Raw genomic sequence first — 25,464 nt, 5'->3', positions numbered from 1 at the left:
TCATCAAGCTGGAGCAATTTATAAATTAAGTGGAGGAACAAAATTGTCACTTCCTACTGAAACTCGCTGAATTCTGTATGTGATTCACTTGAAAAATATGTCAACAACTGGAGCATCATTTTCACAATGTTTGAAAAAAATAAAGACTTGGATCCTATGATTGGTAAAAAAGTAAGTGATATACAGATAAAGCGAAATGCAGAGGATTTATTAAAAATATTAAAACCAATTGCAGTAGCTCTAGATAAGTTGCAAAATGATCAAACAAAAATAAGTGACACTGTTGAAATTTTTAAAGATTTGATGAACAGTTTATCATTTTTATCAAACTAAAAAAAAAAAAAAAATTGAATCTAGATACCTTCAGACTGTCAGTGATGCTCATTTACTGGCAAACACACTAGATCCTAGATATTTTGGATCTAATCTTTCTGAAAATGAAAATGAAGCTGCCCGGAATTTCACAGATAAAGAGTTCAAGAACTTGTTACCAATAATATTCAAATTAAAAGCCAAATCTGCTCCATTCGTTAAAAGCTATTTGTATAGTGAATCTGTTTTAAAAAATGTATCACCAATAGAATGGTGGAAATCTCTAAAAATTGTGGATTGTAACATAGTGGATATTGAAGGTTTAAATGCACCAGCTTCTAGTGCTGGAATCGAAAGAATTTTTTCAACTTTTGCCCTTGTTCATTCTAAGTTAAGAAACCAATTGGGGGTAGAAAAAGCAGCAAAGCTTGTATTTATATATAGAACATTAAATAATGATGTATTGAATAATTTTGATGAAATATAACAGTAATATTGATAAAGAATATAGTTTACTCAAATAAAATGCGTTATGCTTTTTTTTAATTTAAAAGGATAACTAAATACGGCATTTTTTAATTAAAACCTAATTTAAACCAAAAAAACCATGGTTTTTTTGGTTTTTTTAAAAAAAACCATGGTTTTTGGTTTTTTTCAAAAAAACCGGTTTTTTTGCAACCCTGTATGTATGTATGTATATATGTATAGAAGTACTATTAACAACTTACCAATCCGCGTACTTCTTAACGCAACTTCTTATCAGCTCTTTTTTTTTATCGGTTCATTCAAGTGGTTCGATTATTTTTTAACTTATTTTAATTCATTATTGTTTCTATATCCACACAGTGGTCCGAACTAAATTGAGCCGATAAGTTGGTGTTTGTATTTTTTACACTTACACATAATTCTCGCAAATTCCATCTTTATTGAACCCTTAAAGGAACTGTAAGATTTATTTGTTATCAATATTATTAGGCATGATATATTTAATTTTAGCGACAAAAACATAAATTATAAATAAAAATAAATACTTTAATGACTTACAAATCTTACTCTTTCGCTACCGGTAGGAAAGAAAACAACGAAATTATTGTAGATGCCTCAAGATGCTTTTGTTGGCGAAGGTTCTTTTGCAAAAGTTTATAAATTTGTTCATAAAATGGTTATTGCTTGTAAACTTTATAAGCATCAATTCCCTAAGTCAAAAATGTTGTCTAATCGTTTTAAAATGCTTAACCATCCAAATATTGTAGCGTATATTGGCTTTAGTATTAGACCTCTAGCAATTTTGTGTGACTACTGCTGCGTACTAGTAGAGAATACAGTATGCCATTCATTGCCAGAATTATTAAATTTGTTTAATGAAGAAAGTTATTTTAATTATATGGAACGGTTAGATTACTGCTTACAAGCAGCTAATGGATTAAAATATTTGCACAACTTGAACATTGTGCATCATGATTTTAAGCCTGCAAATATTTTAGTTCAGGGCACTTTAAGTAGCATAGTTATAAAACTTACTGATTTTTGTGACCTTGCTATAATAAAAGAAACAATGACAACAAAGAAGGTAGAAGCTGGATTTGCTGGTTTAACAATAGCTTATCTTTCTCTTGAAATTTGTAACTATACGGTAAATATCGTCACGAAAGAATCAGATGTTTATGCCATGTCATTATCTATTTTTGAAATTATGTCAGGATTAAACTCACCATGGCAAAATCACTTTTCTATTTATAAAGATATTTTTTCAACTCAAACCCTTGAAAAAGGAGAAAGACCAGATACAAATATTATTTCTAAAATATATTTGGAATCTGACAAAATACATCTTGTTGAAACTATTGTTAGAGGATGGGGCAATGATCTAGAAGAGCGATTATCTTGTGTTTAGGTATCTATGTTTTTGAAACTTCAAGCCTTGGAAATTTCAGGATAAAAAACAACTAACTTTGTTTTTTTCAATGGTATGTATTTGTTACATATTTCTTTATTGTCTTTTTCTAATAGAATATTGAATCAATTTTCTTATTCGATATATATATATATATATATATATATATATATATATATATATATATATATATATATATATATATATATATATATATATATATATAGATAGATATGTATTATATATATATATATATTTATATATAAATATATATAAATAAATATATAGGTATATATATAAATATATATATATATATATATATAAATATATATATATATATATATATATATATATATATATATATTAACCCTCGGAATTAGCAAAAATGAGGTAGGCAATAATTTACCGACCTTAATTTTTTTGAGGTCGGCATCAGGTCGGCAAAAATTATTGGATACAAAGGTCTAACCATAAAGCATAGAAACAAGGTCGGCAATTTTTTGCCGATCTCAAATACTTTCAGGTTGGCAGTTAGGTCGGCATTGCCGAATGCCGACCCTAATTCTAAGGGTTGATATATATATATCTAGGATTGGTCGGCAAAAGCTTGCGATCGTACTCTGATCTTGACCACGCATACAATATTTAGTTGCGACAACTTGCCCACGGCTTCATAGATGTTTTAAGAACATTTCAAAAATTAATCAAGCACAAAAAAGTTCAACTGGACCGATGAGAGATAATTAAAAAAATTAAAGGCTGCCTGATTAAATTGTTATAAAATAAGTTTAGAATAATTAATAAACTTCGTCTTTTATAATTAAGCGACACTATTATATAATGTAAAAACTTACTATCAATAGTTGTTTAATAAAGAAACAATTGTTAATCATGGTTATCAAAGAGTTTAGTATAATTTATTTTATTTGAGTACTTCTGATTTATTTCAACAAGATTCTAATAAACAAATGTTTGTTGATTTATATAATAAATAAAAAAGTCAATCTATTTTTAAGCATTTCGCGCTTTGCGTAGTTGGCCTGAGTTTTGTTTTTACAAATTACATACAATTCTTTGTAGTACGACGAACAAAAGAAACAATTAAATCATTCAGTTACTATGACAATGTTAGAACGTTGTTTTTAGCAGTATCTTTAAAAATGTTAAAAGCAATTCCGCAATGTGCTAGACCCCTGAATTAGCGGTCTATAATGATCAGTATCCAAACAAATTACATTCCAAATGAATTATATTTTTATTTTTTATTTTACTTACCAAAATCAAATTTTAAATACGTCAAACTATATGAAAGCATTTTTTTATGATTAAACTCAAAAGGTAAAAATAAATTACAAGGAGGAAGCGGAACTGCTTTACCACTGATTATGAATAGTAAGTGGGCTTTTTTTATTTTTTTTATTTTAATAAGTATTTAAAACAGAAATAAATAAATTTAAGTTTAAATATAACAAATTTGTAAGAATGACATCTGAAGCAAAAAAAATTAAAGATAGTAAACCAATATCTAAGAACTTAAAAACTTTTCTTTCGTGGGGGCAAGAATCAGTTATTGGATACATGGAAGAAAATGGCTTAGTTGTCAAAATATGGTGTAAGATTTGTGCCAGGAACAAAACTGAAATTTTTACGGATGCTTTAGTTAAAGGAGTATCGAATAATTCTTTGACAGCGTTTACGGAGAGAACTTGTGTGGTGACAAAGTATCAGGTAAAATTAAAATAATTAGCTTGTTCTTAATTTGTGACTCCAGGAATTAATTTAATCATAATTTTTCTACCATTATATAACTTATAACTGTAGTTATCTTATAATTTACTATATTACTAAGTGAATAAATTTTTTAGAGAATTGCTTAATTTGAACCGTGATTTTTTCTTTGATAATAATAAAGGTTGATCGCCATCTTAGAGGGCAAAGCCATAGATTAGCGGTGCTGATTGATAATGGTAACTCAGAAGATCCTGGAAGTAGTTGTGTTGCTAACCTCGATATGGAAAACGTGTTACCTATTACACAAGACAACTGCGAAGCGTTATTAAAGATGATTAGAACAGCCTATGAAATGGCTCTAAACCCGAGCATGCCACATAGCCATTTCAAGACACTGATCAAATGCCAAAGACTTAATGGTGTACTCCTTTTAGAAGGAGAAGACAACAATAAAGCAGGTTATTGAATTTTAGGTTCAGTTTCTTTTCGTAATTTGATAAAACAATTCAAATGAAAAAATCAAATTAAAGTTACGTTACTATTATAATGAAAGTTTAATTATTTTTTTTCAAGATTTTACATACGAATGGTCTTATCCTTTTGATTTATCCATTTGATTTTTTAATTTGAAAAATATTAGTTATATTATTATAATTTTTTTTTATTGTTTTTTAATTTCTTTTTTAGCACGTGAATATATCTCATGCATTGCCAGTGCCATTAAAGAAAAAGTTGCTAAAATTGTCAATGAAACAAACTTTTTCTCCATTCTTTCCGATGGTTCTCAGGCTAGAAAAACAAAGGATGAAAAAGAGTTGCTTCTTGTGCACGTTGAACGCGAGGGGACCCCTGCCTGTTTTGTAGTTTCTTTACTTGATATGAACAGTTTGGCTGGTATGAATGCCAATACCATTAAAAAGGCTATTGATAGCATTTTTTTTGAAACCGGTAGTGTTCCTTTAACTGTGTCAGCTTACAATTACAAACTTGTAAGCGCTACGGCCGACGGAACTTGCGTTAATTTTGGAATTTATAATGGCGTGTTAACACAATTAAATAAAGATAAAATGTGGCTGATAAAAATTCACTGCGTAAACCATCGTATAGAATTAGCAATAAAAGATGCTGTGAAAGATATTTCCCAGTATAAAGAGTGTGAACGTTTTTACATTTCCATATTTAATTTATTTCACAATTTCTGGAAAACTAAAATGCGCAGTTAAAAAAGCTGCTGAGGGTTTGAACATTACATATTACACCTTGCCTAAAATATTTGGAACGCGCTTTATAAGTCACAGGAGACGCAGCTTTACAAAACTTTTACATAATTGGCCTTCGCTTATTGTTGGTTTCGATAATGGTCTTGCTGATCGCAACACTAAAGCAGATATGCGTGCTAAACTTTCTGGATTGTCCAAACGGTTGCATGACTACAGACTATTATGTATGGTTTGTAGTTATTTAGACATCTTAGAAAAGTTATCACCATTATCATTGGTTTTTGAAAAACAAATGTTAATCGTGAATGAGTTAAAACCAGCAGTGGTAATAACAAAGGCTAGCTTAGCGGAATTAAGCAATGAAGATATTGATAATATTATTGATTCATATTTACTCAAGTTTATAATCAATGAAAAAGATGGTTCAACCAATCGTGTTTCTTCGTATTTCAAAGAAGGTAACCAATTGAAAAAATCAAACCCAAAGTTTGTTGAGATTAAACTCAACAATGTGGCTAATCTTAACTTTGAATGTATTCATTCTGCCATTAAAGTAAGAAAATTAGCAATTGAAATCATTCTGCCATTGATAAACAATAGATTTAGTTTGCTGTTAAATCCCATTTTCGAATCAATGGATTGGTAAGATCCGCAAGTATGGGCAGCAGATAGCATGTATGGTGATGCCAGCATATCTTTATTACCTAATTAATTTTTTTACCCTCTAGAAAAATTAGGAATGGATCTTAAAATGGTTCTTTCGGAATGGAGAGCTGCAAAACTAGTAATTCTTAGATAAGCGAAGAGTTTTTTGCCTTGATTCAGCTAATGCTAGCATTGCCACTGATTATAGTAGCGAAGAAAGCTGCACCAGTGAAGATATAAGTTCTTTATCTGAATCGGACGGATAAACAATTTATTATGTAATTTTTATCCCACATAGTTTTATATTTATGCACATTACTAAAGAGTCCTGAAAGACAAAAATATATATAGTGTTATATATCTGATATCTTTGATTGTCATATTCTTGTTATACGATTGCATAAATAAGTTGAGTTTAATAAAAAGGCAGCGTATAAGCTAATATATGTATATATAAAACTTTTTAATAATATAGATCAAAATATGTTGTTAAAACGTTTATACGCTGCCATTTTATTAAATCTTTTAAATATCTGTGTGTGTGTGGCTCCAACAATAAGTCAACGTAACACAAATTTATATTAGCGAATCTTTTTAAAGCATTCGCCAATATAAAATCATTTTATTTGTAAAAATTAAAGTTATGAAGTTAATTTTTTTCCGTGTATTTTTAAAACTTATTGTTATTCTGACAAACATGGAAACATACTTGAATGTTCTCAAAACATCTATGAAGATGTAATAGTAACTGAATGATTTAATTGTTTCTTTTGTTCATCGTACTACAAAGAATTGTATGCAATTTGTAAAGATAAAACTCAGGCCAACTACGCAAAGCGCGAAATGCTTAAAAAAAGATTGACTTTTTTATTTTTTAAATAAATCAACAAACGTTTGTTTATTAGAATCTTGTTGAAATAAATCAGAAGTACTCAAATAAAAGAAATTATACTAAACTCTTTGATAAATTGAATAACAATTGTTTCTTTAATAAACAATTATTAATAGTAAGTTTTTACATTATATAAAAGAGTGTCACTTAATTATAAAAGACGAAGTTTATTAATTATTCTAAACTTATTTTATAACAATTTAATCAGGCAGCTTTTAATTTTTGTAATTGTCTCTGTATTATATAAATATATATATTTATAAATAAATATGTATATATATATATAAATATATACATATATATATAAATATATATGTATATATATATATACATAACTGTACCTTAAATCTATTTAAGGTCGGCAATTGTTTGCGGACATTGTTTATATTTTTTATGGCGAAACCTTTGTGAATAAAGGCTTTTACTGACCTCTAAACAGTTTATGGTTGGCAATTTTTTGCCTACTTTAATTTTACTTATTCCAAGGGTTCTATATATGTAATTATGATTTTATACATATACACTTATAAATAATGATTTTTTTTGTTTTGATTTACAAAAATTATAACTTTTTAGATTATTGGTAGATTAAAAGAATTAACAATGGTAACGGTATCTTATTTATTTCAAGTACTTAATCATGACAATTAAAATAATGTAAATATGGTATTTAAGATAAATTAGCATAGTTCAAATTAAATTTTTAATGCAACGATGACTATATAACTTTATTATTCATTATAGCTATATATAAGTAACTTAATGTTTAATTATTTTGTATTCATGTGGCTTTCAAATTTTAGAATATGTCATTGAAAGAGTCCAGCAACTAATAAGTGTTTGAAATGTTAAAGGAGCCTTTATTTGAGTAATTTAAATATAAATTTATATATAGTTTCTTCCATTTCTCTACATAAAAAAAAAAAAATATATTATATATAATTTATTATTAATCATAAATACTTCGACATTAAGTTATGATATGAGTTATGAATTGTTATATTTTATAGATCTAATAAATGTGCTAACAGTTCATAGTTGCTGGTACGATTTATTTTGATGATGATAATCATTATTTTCTTATTTTTTACTAATTTGTTAAATAAATGTTAAATACATGCTTTTTAACTTGAGTTTTGGAAATAATTTTTTTTTTAGAAGGTTTATAATATTTTTATTGATTTTTTAGAACTTTATAGAATTTTTTAAGAATGTAAAAGTTAATTAATTTAAGTCTTGGCCAATTTAATTTATAAAATATTTTTCTTTATATACCATGCAATGCACCATAATTAGATTATTGACTTTTAAGTCAACTAAAATTTACAGCATTTAAAGTTAAATTTACATTACATTTAAAGTTATATTTCTCAGATAAAATTGTTTATAAAAATGTACTCAAATATGTTTTTATTTCAGGATGATAATGTTGAATATAGTAATGAAGAAGACCAGAACATGCCAGTTTGTTTACCTCATTTTAAATTTAAATTAATATAATTACTTTTTTTTTTTTAATATACCTTAAGCATTTAGGCAAAATTGTACTTAAGTTGTTAAAGAAGTTCATAGAACTTCATCTATAAAGATACAATGAGACAGGAAATAATTTAATATTTATATATCATTTTAAACTGTGTTTAGTTATGAACATTATAGGTACTTGTTGAAATATTTTGAATGTTTATTAAAAAAGTTATTTAAATTTTATTAAATATGTTTAAAATAAAAAATTAAAGATGGAAAAATTTGAATATCGAGGATATATTAAAACCCATGCTCTACTTAGGGTTTCAGCACAAGCCATAACTGATGAACTGGTTTTAGTTCATGGTGACCAAGCTCCAAAATAGAGTACAGTTTCCAAGTGGGCTACTTTATTTAAAGATGGTAGAGAGCTTCTCAGACATGATCCTTGCTCAAAGTGCCCTCAAACCATGTATACAGCTGAGAGTATTGAACGTATGCGAGCCATAGCCATTATTGAAGAAAATCCGCATGCAACACATGATATAATTGAAGCCCTGACATCAATTAATTGTTTTACAATCAACAAAATCATTAGCAGCGCACTTAAAAAAAGAAAATTAACATCGTTTTGGATACCCCACGAGTTAACCGATCAAAATCGCAAGAATAGATTTGAAGCATGTAAGGCGAATTTAGCCCTTTTCAGAAACGGCCCATGGAGACTTTGTGATATTATTACAGGGTATAAATTGTGGTTTTATTTGAGACAAGTCGGACACAAGTTGGCTAAAGCTAGTTGGGTCGGTGAAGGTGAAAGTCCAAGAACTATAGTAAGATGCAACAGGTTTCAGCTGAAAAACATGTTCTACATCTTCAAAACAACAAGTGTTGTTCATTTGGGTTATGTTGAAAAGGGAGACACCGTTGCTAGAGAATATTATATAAAAAATTGTTTGAAACCTCTTATATGCGAAATAAATAATAAAAGACCTGAAACAGGCTCTCAAAATTTCAAATTTCTCCATGATAAAAATTGAACACATTTGAGTCAAACCATCACAAATTGTCTAAACCAAGCTGGATTCACAATAATTCACCACCAAACATACTCACCTGACTTAGTTCCATCTGATTATTGGCTATTTGACTTGATTAAAAAAAAATCTTGACAATGATACTGACGTCAAAAGTAAAAAAAAACTCGCACAACGAAGCTACTTCAAAGTATACCCAAAGAAGAGTATAAAAAAATGTTTGACAAATGGCTTGAAAGGATGCAACTTTGTATAGATAATAATGGACATTATTTTAAACATTTAATAAAATAAAATTAATAAGAAACTCTTTCTTTTTTTTTTATTATTATAGGGGAGTTCTATGAACATTCCTAACGAACTAAGTATTTACACAAACCCATGGATTGTTGACAGTTATTTATATACAATCAACTTTATTGTCGCAGACTGGGTAATAAGAGTTATGACCTGTATTTAATCAGAATGCCTACATAATAGATATATAGTTGTTAATTATAATTTTAGAATTTATTTAAATTTCCTGCTGAGTTTAATGGCCCTATACTTGCCATAGATTAGGTTTAAAAAAAAATTTAGTTGCAGTTTTAATTTGTTTAATTTTCTTTAGAATTTTTTTCTCATATAAAATTGTTTATAAAGATATAAACGAAAATCTTTTTATTTCAGAATGAGAATGTTAAAAATAGTATTGAAGAAGACCAGAACACGCCAGTTTGTTTACCTAACTTAGTATTTAAATTAGTTCAATTACATTAGTTCGCATAATTTAAATAAAAATCTAAATAACACGAAATGTGATTTTTTTTTTAACATACCTTAAGCATTTAGACAAAATTATATTTAAATAAACCAATGAGTTATTTACACTTATTTATATATAATTGACTTTATGTATTTATTAATACAGACTGGGAAATAAAATTTTTGACCTGTATTTAATAAAAATGTCTGTATAATAGATTTATAGTTGTTAATTATATTTTTAGAATTTAACTAAGTGTGCAGAAGAGTCAAAGGCCCTGTACAAGCTGTATATGAGGTTTTTTCAAATAAAAATTCAGCAAAAGTTTTTAATTTATTCAATTTTGTTTAGAATTTTAATGATATATATATATATATATATATATATATATATATATATATATATATATATATATATATATATATATATATATATATATAAAAATAAGTTGTATATATGCATGTTTGTTTCATTTTTCTTACATGCCTTTAAAAAAGGATTGTATAAACTTATGGTATAAACCTTGATATTTACCAATTTACAAACACATATAACATTTTAAAGTTTAGCCTAAATTTATAATTTTAGGATATTGAAAATATGTTTTCTGATGGTGAATTCGATGTAAATATTTCAAAATTAAATATTATGATAAATTTTTTTTGTTTATTTGTTTGACTCTGATTAAATATATTAAAATAATAATTTTAGTTTCTTATTGAGAAATCTTTGCCACACCAAGAAATTGGTAATGTTCATGTTGATAATAATGTAAGTTTGTAATAAATTTGTTTTCAGAATTTAATTAATAAAAAAAAACTTTTTATGTTGTATAAATATTACTTTTTGTTGTTACTTTAGAAGTTTCTTACTTCAATACCAATTAAAGTTTTTACCTACAAATTAAAATTACGGGTATCTAGAAAGTTTTCAAAGTAGTAAAATTTTAAATAATATTATTTGTTAAAGTTATAAATATATTAAAATCTTTTTTTTTTGCATATAGATTTGAATAAATTTTTTGAATCCTAAAATCTGTTAAATCTTTTATATATTATCTAGGCTAGAATCGAAACTCTAGCTTCTCCATTAAATGAAGTATGTTTTTTGATTTTTGTATCTCCTAATTTTACAAGTTACTGATGAATCCATTACATCCCAGTTTTATTATCAAACAGTTTTTTATAAATTATAATTCCATTACAATATCTATTTCAGACCGAAAATGCTGAGACCAGCGCTAAAGAAGACAGTAGCTTAGAAATACATTCAATCAATGTAAGTACTTCATGCTATTTTACATTTTACATATTTGTTACATTTTCATTCAATGAAAAGTTTTTTTTTTTTATCTTTATTCAGAGTTTTGTTAACGTTGAGCAAGATTTAGATGAGGTTGATGTATGATGTATTTCTTCATCCTCTTAATTTATAACAATAACTTTATTGTGTATATATAAATATATAAGTTAAAGGTTATAATAAATAATTTTTTATCAAAGCTTTTATGTTTATATTAATCAACTTATTTTAGAATGACAGTAGTGATGGCGATTATCAACCAAGCAACCTAAGTTCAAGTAGTGATGGGAGTAGTGATGAAAATGAGGAAGCAAATGTTTCAATAGAAAGGGGCGATGTCAGTGTATTAACTATCAATAAAGAAATTCCAAAGATAAAGACCAAGCTGCAAGATTGCCAAGCTTCTTGTAGCTATTTTGATGTCAGCAGTTCTATGACACCGAAATTAAATAACTATGAGCAGATTGTAAACTCTATTGAAAATTTAACTGAAGCAGTTGTTTGCAAAAGTAAGGGTGATGCTGTTGGTAAATAATTTATTGTTTTTTTAATAACTGTTTAATAGTTTAATTGTTATAAGTTTAATAATTGATTAATAATTTAATGGTTAATAGTTTAATTGATAATTTAATTGTAAAAAAATTAAGATATTTATTAACTTCAAATTCATAGGGTAAATACAATAAAATAAAATTTGAAAAATAATTTTAGGTATTCCAAAAAGAAAAAGTGGTCATAAAATGCACTTTTGTTTATATTTTAAAAAACGTGTTTGGAATCCTCCTCGACATTTTATGAATATTCATAAATCAGAAGATGATGTTAAGGAAGCTCTATCACACCCATTAAGAAGCAAAGAAAGGTCTCATGCTTGGAAACTAATTACCAGGCAAGGGGATTACCTAGCCAATATAAATCTTCTTAAAGATAATCAAAATAATCTTTTTGTTGTCAGAGAGTTATCAGCCAAAGTAATGGAGCTTTTACCTTGTATAAACTGTCATGGAATGTTTAATGCTAAAACTCTTTACAAACATCCTAAAAAATGTAAACCAAAATTTTTGCAAATAACTTCAAATAAAAAATTATCTTCAAGTCGAGCTATGCTTGGTGTTGTTGTAGGTGATAAGAAGTTTGGTGAAGTGCATGAGCTCATACTATCAAAAATGAAGCGGGACGATCTTCACCTTATTATCCGTTAAGACAATTCATTATTAATGTACGCTGCTGTTGAGATGCAAAAAAAACAAAAAGATAGATATCATGATATTAGGTATTCTTTGCGTTGCCTTGCTTGAATCTTGCAAATATTTCAAAGAAATGATATGCAAGAAAATGCTGTTGCAAGTTTGTTGGTGTTACAAGAAAATTTTGATCTTATTACTTCAGCAGTCAAAATTCTTTCTGAATATAATGGCCCTAGAGATATTGGGAAACCAAATACTTTTCTAAAGGCAGGATTTTGTTTACGCAATCTATTACTTACTGTAAGAGCACTTGCTTTGAGAGAAAACTGTAGTATTGAAATCGAAAAAATAAGAATTTTTTTAGAGTTATATGATAGTGACTGGCAAGTTATGGCAGGAAATGCAAGGTCAACTTATGAATCTGATAAAGCTAATCAGCCTGAAGAACTGCCATTGGAGGGTGATATAATGATTTTAAGGAAACACATTTTGGATGAAATGGGAGACTGTGTTTATCGCATTGAGTCTTCTAGTTTTTCAAACAAAGATGTTAAACAACTTGCTAAATTAACTTTGACACGAGTATTAACTTTTAACGCTAGACGTGGTGGAGAAGTATCAAAATTAAAACTTTTGCAGTGGCAAGGTGTCGAGGATGGAAGATGGAAAAGGCGAACCGATATTGACAATCTTGATGACCCTGTAGAAAAAATTCTTGCTGATCATATGCAGGTTTGCTATATTGAAGGGAAAAGTAAAAATGCTTTGGTGCCTATACTTTTTACCAGTGAAATGGTAGAGGCCATAAGGTTAATCATAAAACATAGGTTGTATCTAGAGGCTTATGATAGTAACCCTTATGTTTTTGCATACGGTGAATTTTATTTAAAAGGTTGGGATACTCTTCAAAGCATAACTAAAAGTGTTTCAAATCTTCAAAAGCCAAGACTTATAACACCTACAAGAACAAGCAAACTTTTGGCAGCAATGATGTAGCTATTAGATATGAATGATGCTGAATTAAATGGCTTACAAATCATTTTGGTCATACTAAAGATGTTCACATGAATTGGTATAGAAAGGAAGACGCTACCATAGAGCTGACCAAAGTAGCAAAAGTTCTTGTAGCTATTGATGATGGGAAATCTGTAAAGAACAAGAAGATTGATGATGTTCTTAAAGAAAATAATAGAGTTTTAGAAAATAACTCTTATGTTGTTAGTGCTTCAATGGGTAAAAAGTCAGGTAATAGTTAATGGTAATAATTAACAATAAAAATTTTCAATTGTTTTTACATAGCTAAAGTGTTAAGGAATACAAACACTTTATGCTGCAATACTCTGTTTTCTTATTTTATTTGATAAATGTGTTTCTATAGAAAAAAGAAAACAGTACACACCAAATAATAACTGTGAGGACATGCTAAAACCTATTAAAGAGGTATTAATTGCTATCACAACTGGTTTAAATGTAGTGTTATGAAAATAGTTTTCAAGTTTGTAAACTTTTTTAAAAATTGCAACTTATTAAAATATGTATATTAAATTATAGAAAAAGACATGGGAAACATGGACTGAGGAGGAAAATGATGCAATTAATAAAGCTTTTCGAGCTCATTTATTACAGAAAAAGATACCTCAATTGCACGAGGTGTTGCTAGCAATTAAAAACTTTCCTATTTTGGAAAAAAGAGGGCATAAAAAAATTAAAGATAAAGTTAGAAACAATATTTTACGAATGTAAAAGTAGCTTTTTATACTAACTATACTGTAATATAAAAATTTCATCTAAAGTGTTTAAATGACATTTAAATAAGCGAAAATAGTTTGTAGTTTGTAATAAATTGTTTCAGTAATTTCAGTTCTCTAATTTTAGAGAGTTAATTATTAGATAAACTCTAAGACTAGAGTTATTTATCGGATTAATTTCAAGACAAGAGTTATTTATTAGATTAATTTCAAGACTAGAGTTCTTTATTAGATTTATCCTAGACTAGAGTTATTTGATAGATTAGTTACTAGACTAGAGTTATTTATTTGATTAATTTCAGGACTAGATTTATTTATTAGATTAATCCTAGACTAGAGTTATCTATTATATTAGTTTCTAGACTAGAGTCATTTATGACATTAATTACTAGAGTAGAGTTATTTATTACATTAATTACTAGACTAGATTTATTTATAAGATGAATCCTAGACTAGAGTTATTTATTAGAATAATTTCTAGCCTAGATTCATTTATTATAATTATCAGATTTTATTGAAGGTCCAACAAAAGTAACTGTCTTTCCTCTTCTTTTTGCTTTATTTTATTTATTTACTTAATTGATTAATTTAAAATAAAAATATGTAAAATGAAATGATCATTTAGAATTTTCATTGTAGAAGAATCCTATTACATGATCGAGGGTCATATGATTCAATATTTGAAATGGCATTCCATATGCAGGTCCGATATAGATTTCTTAACATTGCAAAGATAAAAGTAAACATTATGTCAGAAAAATATGTTTTAGTTAATGTAGTTAGATTTTTCGACTCGTAAGAGTTTATCTATTGCTATTTCTTTTACGTATTTTTACATTATGTTAATATGTTAATAAAATTGTCTTATGTTAAAACCAAATTGATTTTTCTTTATTTAGAGAAGTTTCTACATAATTATGATGCGTATTTTAAAAATGATTTCATTAGGTGAAACTCAGTGAAACTCTGATTTTCACCTTTAAAATCATAAATTAATAGCTATAGAAAAAGTCTACACAAGTGAATAGGAACAAAGGCAACTTGCAAGAAAGAAAAGCAATTAGTAAGTTTTATTAAATTGTTTAAATTAGTTTCTTGTTTAACAACGTCAAGTTTTTATATTACCCCTAATATTTTGACATTGAAACAACATTTGAATTCCTTAATCGTGGTATGTATTCAAATCGAGTTTTAGTAAGCAACATAACGTTATGATAAAAACATTGAACACATTTTTAACGAGGTGATCAGTTAATAGGAGTTCTTAATAACTGATGAGCTCGTCTTTCTTACAAGTGATGAGCTCGTCTTTCTTTCTTAGAAACGGACGAACTTAGTTTAAGTTCTTGTTAACTGAAGGACTTAAGTTTTAAGACCATAGACTAAATATCATAAAACTTTATTTTAAAAAAAGATTCACGAAAACTGCTATGAAAATATTTTTGCTATATTTCTAACAATTTTATAGCATTACCGTTCCTCGCTTTTAAACGATAGTAATCAATTATATTTGGCGTTAGTTTGCTTGGTGTCAAATTTTATGCATTATTGACACACGTAAGTATATAGCAATTTTCAATCATTTTTTTTTTATAGCTTTTCTAAATAAGATTTAAAACCATAGACTAACAAGCTTTAAAATTTAAGAATATAGAAAGTAAACGATTCACTGAGTGTATCACTGTTCATAAGTGAAGCAAAATATAGATTTTTGTAATAAAAGTTATTTTTGAGCTGAGAGTTATTGAGTTGAATTTTACCAGCAACTGAAATCCTGTAACTTTTCTAAATATTCAATACTCTAATAAGCTCTTGTTAAATAGTGATTGACAACAGTTCAGGAGAAAAAATTTTTATCTCTGAAAACTATTTTGTCTGGACCATAAGCATGGCCGCCGAGTCAATCATGAATTTTCCATTGGACCCTTGGAAAGTCTCAAAAAAGAAAGAAAATTATTAAAATTATTATGAAGTTTTAAAATTTTTTATTTCGGCAACGGGAATCTTCCCGTTGACTTCCCTCTCTCGGCAGCCATGACCATAAGCTGTAGAAAAGTCGAATCATAAGGTATCATAATTTTACAACCGAATTATTGGGCAGTAGAGAAATCCTAAAACGCTTGTACTGAAAATTTAAAGTTTGCGGCCCTCGCCTAGCGCTTCTAAATGTACCGCGTTTACATTGTTGCTCTGTGCAGCTATCTAGTTTTTCATTTTTATAAAGTTGCTCAAGAAATAATAAAAGTGAATTAAAAAGTCTCCTTGACTGTTGTGGTTTTGGACTTTAATAGAAATAATTATGCCGCAAAAAAATTTAAAAATGACTTTAGATACAAGTGGCGGATACAAAGGAAGGAGGGAGAAAAAATGGGGTAATCCCCTCCTAGGAATTTTCAAGCTCAAAATATCATTGATAAAATTAATATATACATATATACATATATACATATATAAATATATACATATATACATATATACATATATATATATATATATATATATATATATATCTATATATATATATATATATATATATATATATATATATATATATATATATATATATATATATATATATATATATATAGATATATACATATATATATATATACACATATCTGAATATGTACATATATATTTATATATATATACATATATATTTATATATATATATATATGTATATATTTATTTATATATATATATATATATATATATATATATATATATATATATATATATATATATATATATATATATATATATATATATGTATATATATAATATATATATATATATATATATATATACATATATGTATATGTACACATATATGAGTATATACATATATATATATATATATATATATATATATATATATATATATATATATATATATATATATATATATATATATATATACAAATATATATATATATATATATATATATATATATATATATACTATATATATATATATATATATATATATATATATATATATATATATATATATATATATATATATATATATATATATATATATATATATATATATATATATACATACAGTATCGGACAAAACGAGTGCAACCAAATAATGCTAATTTAGTTTCTTTATATAAAAGTGCTGCATTTTTTCAATTTAGAGAAATAACTATGTAACTGTTTAGAGACAAAGTTCTTCAAGTTTTATTCATCACAAAGTTCATTATTTGTACACGAAAATTAATAAATTAATCAAAAGTATTAAAAAAAGTTGATTTCCTTCTAGACAAAACAAGTGCAACTCAACAAAATGTTGACCAAGCTGTATTTCGCTATCAATATTTCGTGGCGAATCCTTTGTTGTCGATCACAGCCTTGCATCTTCGAGGCATAGATTCGATCAGGTGATCAATGAAACTTTGTGGAATCGCTGCCCAGGCTTTTTGGATTTGTTCTAACAGTTGATCCTTATTACGAACACCTTCACGATTAATTCTGCGGTTGACGATCTCCCACAGGTTCTCGATAGGGTTGAGATCCGGAGATTGAGGCGGCCAATTCATCACCGATAGATGGTTGTCTTGAAACCACTGCTTAACTACTTTTGCAGTGTGTTTCGGATCGTTGTCTTGTCCATTTTATTGGCATATTCCATTCAGCATGAGGTAACATAACATCTTTCAGGATATTTTTATCCATGAAACGGTCCATTATTCCGTTGTTTCGATGTATTGGACCCAGACCGTTAGCAGAAAAACACCGCCAGACCATTACATTGCCTCCACCATGCTTCACGGTCTTATGGCAGTAACGTAAATCGAGGCGTTTTCCGGCCGGTCGACGTACACGGCAAATGCCATCGCTCCCAATGATGTTGAACTTCGAATCATCACTGAACAGGACAGTTTGCCATTTCTGCACATTCCAGTCAATATGAGATGTAGCAAACAGGAGTCTTTTCTTCTGGTTTTTTAGTGAAATCTGCGGTTTCTTTTCAGGGCGTCAAGAAAACAATCCGGCTTCAACAGCACGTCGTCTGATTGTTCGGTCCGATACAGGCAGCTTTTGTATCTCGACTAATTGCTTTTGTATCTCGACTAATGATATCCAGGGATCCTTCTTGACGGATCTGACGATCATAGAATCCTCTCTAGAATTGGTGGAACGCGGTCTTCCACCTTTGTTATCTGCTGCCAACAACTTCCCCGTAGAACGATATTTGGAACATAGTCTTGATACGGTCCATTTTTTCACTCGATATTTATCACAAATACTTTTTTGTGACATTCCACTTACGTAATCGCCAATAATTTTCTTTCTTAGTTCCAATCCAAGACTGTCGGCAGCCATTTTTGCACTTGAAGTCATAAAAATAGTAAAAATAAATAATCACGCTTCTCAAGGCTTACCGTGTTCCATTTACCTTGTGGTGATACAATAATGCTCTGCGGAACACAACGTCTTGGTTGGATGTGGACTGTATTGATGTAATGAAACACTTGTTGTATTTCACTTCTTGTATTGATGTTCTTTGATAAAACACTTTGATAAAACTCACTTCGATAAACTGTCTTGATAATACTGACAGATTGACTTCCATATACTGACTGAATTACATTTCGATTTACATGTCTCTTATATAGTAAAATGAACCTGAGTGAACCTGTTCTGGAAGATTCTAGATGCTTCTTTTCGATGCTTCTGGAAGCTTCTGGATGCGTCTGGATGCGTCTGGATGCTTCTGAATGTTTCTGGATATTTCTGGATGCTACTGGATGCTTCCAGATGCTTCTTCTGGAAATTTCTGGAAGCTTCTGCATTCTTCTGGAAACTTCTGGAAGCTTCTGCATGCTTCTGGAAACTTCTGGATACTTCCTTTAATTATTAAAAAACTTCCGTGACGTTGACACGGACCAGACTTAAGAAAATGAAACGAACCAAAAAAGTTGCACTTGTTTTGTCCGCTACAAAATGACGCTTGTCAACGAAATTCTGCCTGTGTGCTGTCACCTGTCAGCTGATTGCTCATGTATTGGCATGCTCTGACTCCAGACTCCTGAACTGTTTGCTGTGATAGTATAGTTCGTTTCGTTTTTGAGATATGTAAAATTGGGAACACCTTTTAGCATTGTTCGATGTTGGTTGCAAATGTTTTGTCCAATACTGTATATATATATATATATATATATATATATATATATATATATATATATATATATATATATATATATATATATATATATATATATAACTATGTTGCAAAATTAGATTTTTACGCAAAAAAAAAGTTCTTTATATACACATTCAATATATTTATTAGTAAACTAACTTATAAACATTGTAAATGATCAAATGATATAGTGGTTTTATCTAAGAAAACGGAAACCCTTTTTTTTTATTGGTCTACCTCTCCCTTCCTAAGATCCTGACTATGATCTGGATCTGCCACTGATAGATACGGAAACTGGTATAAGAGTTTTGTTTTGTTTTGAAGAGATCAAAGTATGGTATTTCTTAAAGGTGAATGATGAGGAACTGTGCATTGTTTAGGATCAGAGTAGAGACGTAAGTCAGTTAGAGAAAGTAAATGCTTTTGGTTGCCTGAAAAGTGAGTACGAGGTTTACCGATTCCTATAAGAAATTAAATAAAGACAAATTTTAGACAAAGTAGCACCCAGGATATCCGAGTCATTCTGTATGACAAGCATTAAAGTATTTAAAAACAATAAAGTGTTAGTAAGGTTGAAAAATGAACTTAAAAATAAAAAAATACCAAAATAAGTTATATTGAAAGCGGAGTAGTCAGGCTATTTCAAACTAGTTTAACGATAAGTAGGAGCATTTCGTACGTATCTTTGCGCCGATTGTAACTTCGTATAACATCCCCAAAAATCTGCAACAGTACACCAAATACCCAGCTAGCATACTACGTTGGCCCAACGTAGTTCAGACCATAACTCAACGTGGTTTGCTGGGAAGGCATTTTTTATACTAAAATAACAACATGTTTTATTTATATGCCTAATATTCTATTTTAATATATTAATATTTTTATTTGGGGGGATAGCTAAAGATCCTTAAAGATACACGGATTTGTAATATTAATAAAATAAGGTTCTTTCAAAGTATGTCAACCTGGGTCTCAAATGAAGTGTATAATCATAATATTTTATGAAAATATCTACAAAAAGGTTTATTTTATACATTAAAAAAAAAATACAACTAAAAAAGAAAATTCTTTTGAGAACCGTTTTGGAATAATTTTGAATAATGTCATTTTTAATATTAGGCATCCACATTATGCTAACTTGCTTACCTTGGAGATAATATAATTTGCTTGATATCACTAAATTGTTTCCGCACTGCTGTTGTTATTTATTTAGTACCAAATAAACCGTAACCATCAATTTGATCGAGTGTTATTCGTTTAACAACATCCCTGTCAAACCCTGCTTTAAGAAGTTTACTATTGTAAATTTTACTATTTCCAAAGTCATCAAGTTTCGTAAATTTCTATTCTAAAGATATTACGTTTTGGTTGATTTATTGTTGTTGCTTATCTAACATACTTAAATCATGACCTCTTACTTGATTTTGAACAGTCTGTATGTCGTGAGTTCTGTTTTATAAATTTCGGCCATGGTTTTGTATAAAAAGGTGGTATCAGCTATTTTTATTCAGAGTTGTTAATTTTAGACTTTATTTAGTCAGAGTTATTTTTTAAAACTATCAAACAATCCTTGTAGCGCAAATACATAATTGACTTAACTAGTTCGGTGGGTTAATGATGCACTCGTTCAACTATTACAGTCACTTTTAGATACGGAGACAACACTGGAACTAAACAAGGACGAATCCTGACCATGTCGTAAGGATGGAAGAGGGCAATTTTAATATTTTTTCAATTTAATGGTTCCAGAATATATAGTAATTAGGAGGAGGGGGGGTGATTTAATTATTAGTAAGCAAGTAGTTACTCAATTTAAAATTTTCACCACACAATTTTATTAAAAATGCTATTTTCCGTTTTTAAACAAATTAGTGTGTTAAATATAAAAATTTACAAAATTAAAAAAATACTAAAATATCTAAGGATGGGGAGGGTGTGTGATCGCCCGCATCGCCCCTCTATGGATCCACCCTTGGTAATAAATCCATTTTATACTGGAATGGTTCTTTTTTTTATTGTTTTAGGTTTAGATAATACTACCTCAAAACTATCACCCAGCTCAATGTATTCATTTTCAAATATGGAGAAAATATCATTCTTATTTGATAATTAAGGTATTTTTACTTCATTTGATATAACACAATATGATATATTTCATAAAGTTTGTCTCATAAAAAAAAACATAATCTTAAATATTATTCGATGCCTAGGTTCCGCCCCCCCCCCACCCTAACGGTTACGACTACGGTATCTCTTGTATACATATAACAATACTAGCATTTGTATATTACCCACAACTTTATTGATTGTATCAATAGCAGAATCCCATCATCTGGTTCGATATACAAGTTCTATTTTGTCAATAACAGATTAAAATAAACTCACAACCTAACTTTTAGATTTTATTTTTGGCAATTTTAACTTTCAAAAATTCAAACAATTATTATGAGGGGTGGCATATTCATGCATCAGGGTCTCCGAAGACCGTTAGAGTTTTCAGCTCTACCCGCACTTTGATGGGTTTTAACATAGATAGCGTTAGCCTTCCTCAAACCCCTCAATTAAAGTATTTTATTTTTTAAGTAATACCATATAGCAGGAGATTTTTCGAAATTTTGGGTTCAATATGTTGGTTTCTTTTGATTGATTTTAAAATTAAGGCTCTTTTTAGGGAGAGTTGTGGTGGCCATATTCGACCCACTGCACTGCAAATGCCACCCTTCCTCAATTAATATAGTCATTTCTTTTATCTCATAAAACGTGAGTGGCTTTTATAAAGATAAGTAATGAGAACATACATTAACAATATTAATAAATGTTAGATATCAAGTAATTTTTAAAAAACTTAAATAAATCAAAATTTGTAATAATGATCCGTTAATTACCAATTTTTGAAAAATTATGACGTTGTTTTTGGAACGGTAATGGGGAAATCTTACTTTTAAAAATTTAATTACACGTATTTATCGGCCTGCGACAAATGCTGGTATTAAATTATAAAAACATGAAGGAAGTTCATTATTAAAGTTTACTTTATCGTATTAATTTATAAAAAACTTATTTAATTGAATTATATTAAAATCATTCCTGGTTCAATAAAGCAGTATTTTAGGAAGAGCTGATAAGTCGGTTTTAGTTCCTATGTATGTATGTATGTATGTATGTATGTATGTATGTATGTATGTATGTATGTATGTATGTATGTATGTATGTATGTATGTATGTATGTATGTATGTATGTATGTATGTATGTATGTATGTATGTATGTATGTATGTATGTATGTATGTATGTATGTATGTATGTATGTATGTATGTATGGATGCATGTATGTATGTATGCATGTATGTATGTATGTATGTATGTATGTATGTATGTATGTATGTATGTATGTATGTATGTATGTATGTATGTATGTATGTATGTATGTATGTATGTATGTATGTATGTATGTATGTATGTATGTATGTATGTATGTATATATGTATGCATGCATGTATGTATGCATGCATGCATCTATGTATGTATGGCCTAAATATCCTTCAATGTAATTTTAAAAAAAAAGTCAAAGTAGGAATGTTTTAAGAAAATTATTTTAGTTTCAAAAAAATATATATTTAGAATATTATTCTTTTAAATTAAAAAAGTTGCGAATAAACCTCTGACTTTGACAACAATAAACACCGGGAATAATTAAAAAGATATATTTCTAAATGTTAAAAAAAAAATTTCAAGTATTTATTTTTATTAAAAGTGAATATTTTTCAAGTGTTTATATTTTTTTTTTCTACTAAACTTTAAAGTAAAATTAAACTTCCTTGTTTAGATTTTTAGGCCTATCGTTTTAAATAATAATTACTCTTAGAAATCAATAAAAATTGCACAACGTTATACAAGTTGTTCGAGCGACAACTATATTTTGCTGTTTTGTATCGTAATTTGAAATGGGTTTATAGTTTTACCTGCTATGAAATCAAGAGGCTATTTTAAGAATAAAATGAGGGGACAAATCCTGAAAAACTACCTACGTCTGTCTTTAAAAAAAAAAAAAGGGGCACAACTAAAAAATTGCCGCCTGAAATGTCTCAAATGCTAACTGGCCGACTATACTCCGGAAAAAACCGAATAAAAGTTGAAAATCGCCTTCTTCAGAGAGGGGGGTGTGTCACACACTTTATACACCACATACACCATAAAATTGTCCCTGGTCAAATCTCAACAAAGCAATCTACTTTTCAAAGATTTGTGTTTCATATTAACATACGCGCCAAATATTTCCACGTCTCAAAACCTCTTCTTAAATGTTTTGTGTAATAACCTATCACAAAATACCAAATATACTGTGTAAGTAAGAAGATATCGTATTACGAATGTAACTTTTGCTTTCAGATTGAATATTTTTTTGAAGTGTCGTAATATAAGCATCAAGAAAAAATTGACGTGTTTTTTGTTCATTTTTTTGTATCTAATATGGAATGGGAATTTGCATAGGAATTCCTTGCGGAAATTCCCCAGTATTATTATTGCATCATGTTTTCTATAAGCTTGATGGTGTTAAACTTGAATATATTATATTAATTCTTGACTTTGAGTAAAAAGCAATTTTTTAACTTTTGAAATAACAGATTGTCAATATATTACTTCGATCAAATGAACCTATTTTGGTTGTTCTTATTCGCCTGCATATTTATATTAAAAACTTTTTCAAAATCAACATCAGACGAACAATCATCGTGCATAAAAAATGAAGAAGGCTTATATAAGTTTAATACTGCTGCTGGCCCGATATCATGCGCTGATTGTTCGTGTATTGGCGATTCACATTTAAAACAAGATGTTTCACATGAAAAATGTGAAACATGTTGCTGTGAATATGTTAGCAAGACAAAAATAAATGACTTCAAGGAATTTAAAGTAAAACACACAAAAGGTTTGTTTATTATTTAATGATAATAATATAGTGTTAACTAAGCTCGTTGGAGGTTTGTTCTGTTGAAAAAAAAAAATTAAGTTTGTTCAAATAAATGACTCTCTTCTCTTTTTTAACTAAATTTTTCTGCTGCAGTAGCAGATACGCTGCTGCTGCAGCAGAATAAAAGTTGTAACTGCAGTTGAAACACAACGCAACTGCAGTAGAAAAACAACCCAACTGAAGTAGTAAAAAAAGTTTTAGAGCATATCCCAGCATAAATATAAAGTGAGCACCTTTTCAAAATATGTTTAAAAGTGTTAGAAAGTTTTTTAATCATTTTGATAAACAACTTTTCAACATTGGGTCACTGACACATGAGTGACCGTTTTCATAATAATTAGGATTTTCAAACTTGTTGCAATCTTGCCTCTATTTTCTGTAATATTAATTAAATAAACTTTTTTGTACTTTTTCTAGATGAACAAGAGTTATTACAAATGAAAAATAATTTTCATGGCTCACTAGGTGTTAATGGTCTACTTTCATTCGTACTTATATTTGGCTGTATATACTGTATATACAACAAAAAAAAATTTTTCAGTTCCCGTAAGTTTTTCTTTTTTGCAAGCATTTTAAACTAACAAAAAAAGGAAAATAAATATTAAGTTATGTGATTTTGATTTTATATGCTATTTTTCTATGCAAAAATATTTTTTAAACTTGATGTTAGTGTATATATTTAGCAATTCTAATTTATTTTAGGTCCTCCTTATCAAGCAGATGAAAAAGACGAATTTATAAAGGAAATAAAAATAGCTACCAACGTTTAATAAAATATTTTTGTTTTTATAATGTAGTTTATTTATAGTATGTGTGTATAATATAGATATTTATAAGATAATGTATATAAATATATCTTTAAGATCTAAGTAAACACTTTTCTTCTTTTTTGCTGTTTGATGCAAGAGTATTTACTTAAACGACTACAATTGTTAAAAGTCGATAAATAAATAAACTCGATAAATAAATAAACTCGATAAATAGATCAGTTATTTCTAGATATCATTCTAGATCATAATTTTCAAAAAATAACTTCTTTTTTTTTGATATTAACATTAATAACACATTCAGTATTCGGGGTACTTTAAAAAGTAACTTTTAAAACGAATCATTTGAAGTAAATTTTGTGGAGACTACCGATACAAAAATCTAACTTG

General features: G+C 28.1%; 4 protein-coding genes across 4 annotated transcripts; all 4 read left to right on the top strand.

Annotated features, from left to right (window-relative positions):
- Positions 1-1,408: 1,408 nt before the first annotated feature.
- LOC136085224 (uncharacterized) lies at positions 1,409-2,206 on the top strand. Its single transcript, XM_065806512.1, has one exon. The coding sequence runs from the start codon at positions 1,409-1,411 to the stop codon at positions 2,204-2,206; it is 798 nt and encodes a 265-aa protein (XP_065662584.1).
- A 1,072-nt stretch (positions 2,207-3,278) lies between these two features.
- On the top strand, positions 3,279-6,222 carry LOC136084986 (zinc finger protein 862-like). The gene is made up of 2 exons (XM_065806379.1): positions 3,279-4,395; positions 4,625-6,222. Exons 1-2 carry the CDS (start codon positions 4,218-4,220, stop codon positions 5,158-5,160), a joined length of 714 nt encoding a protein of 237 aa, XP_065662451.1. The 5' UTR covers positions 3,279-4,217; the 3' UTR covers positions 5,161-6,222.
- A 1,649-nt stretch (positions 6,223-7,871) lies between these two features.
- LOC136084518 (uncharacterized) lies at positions 7,872-21,450 on the top strand. Its single transcript, XM_065804600.1, has 11 exons — positions 7,872-9,930; positions 10,532-10,567; positions 10,655-10,714; positions 10,805-10,858; positions 11,006-11,041; positions 11,162-11,221; positions 11,306-11,344; positions 11,478-11,772; positions 14,820-14,883; positions 15,080-15,243; positions 21,361-21,450. Exons 2-10 carry the CDS (start codon positions 10,544-10,546, stop codon positions 15,093-15,095), a joined length of 648 nt encoding a protein of 215 aa, XP_065660672.1. The 5' UTR covers positions 7,872-9,930; positions 10,532-10,543; the 3' UTR covers positions 15,096-15,243; positions 21,361-21,450.
- A 2,289-nt stretch (positions 21,451-23,739) lies between these two features.
- On the top strand, positions 23,740-25,181 carry LOC136084517 (uncharacterized). Its single transcript, XM_065804599.1, has 3 exons — positions 23,740-24,265; positions 24,725-24,853; positions 25,010-25,181. The coding sequence occupies exons 1-3, from the start codon at positions 23,986-23,988 to the stop codon at positions 25,075-25,077; spliced, it is 477 nt and encodes a 158-aa protein (XP_065660671.1). The 5' UTR covers positions 23,740-23,985; the 3' UTR covers positions 25,078-25,181.
- The last annotated feature ends 283 nt before the right edge of the window (positions 25,182-25,464 follow it).

This window comes from Hydra vulgaris, chromosome 09, assembly GCF_038396675.1.
Source record: "Hydra vulgaris chromosome 09, alternate assembly HydraT2T_AEP".
In the NCBI taxonomy this organism is placed as follows: Eukaryota; Metazoa; Cnidaria; class Hydrozoa; order Anthoathecata; family Hydridae; genus Hydra; species Hydra vulgaris.
This window is presented reverse-complemented; position numbering and strand designations above follow the sequence as displayed.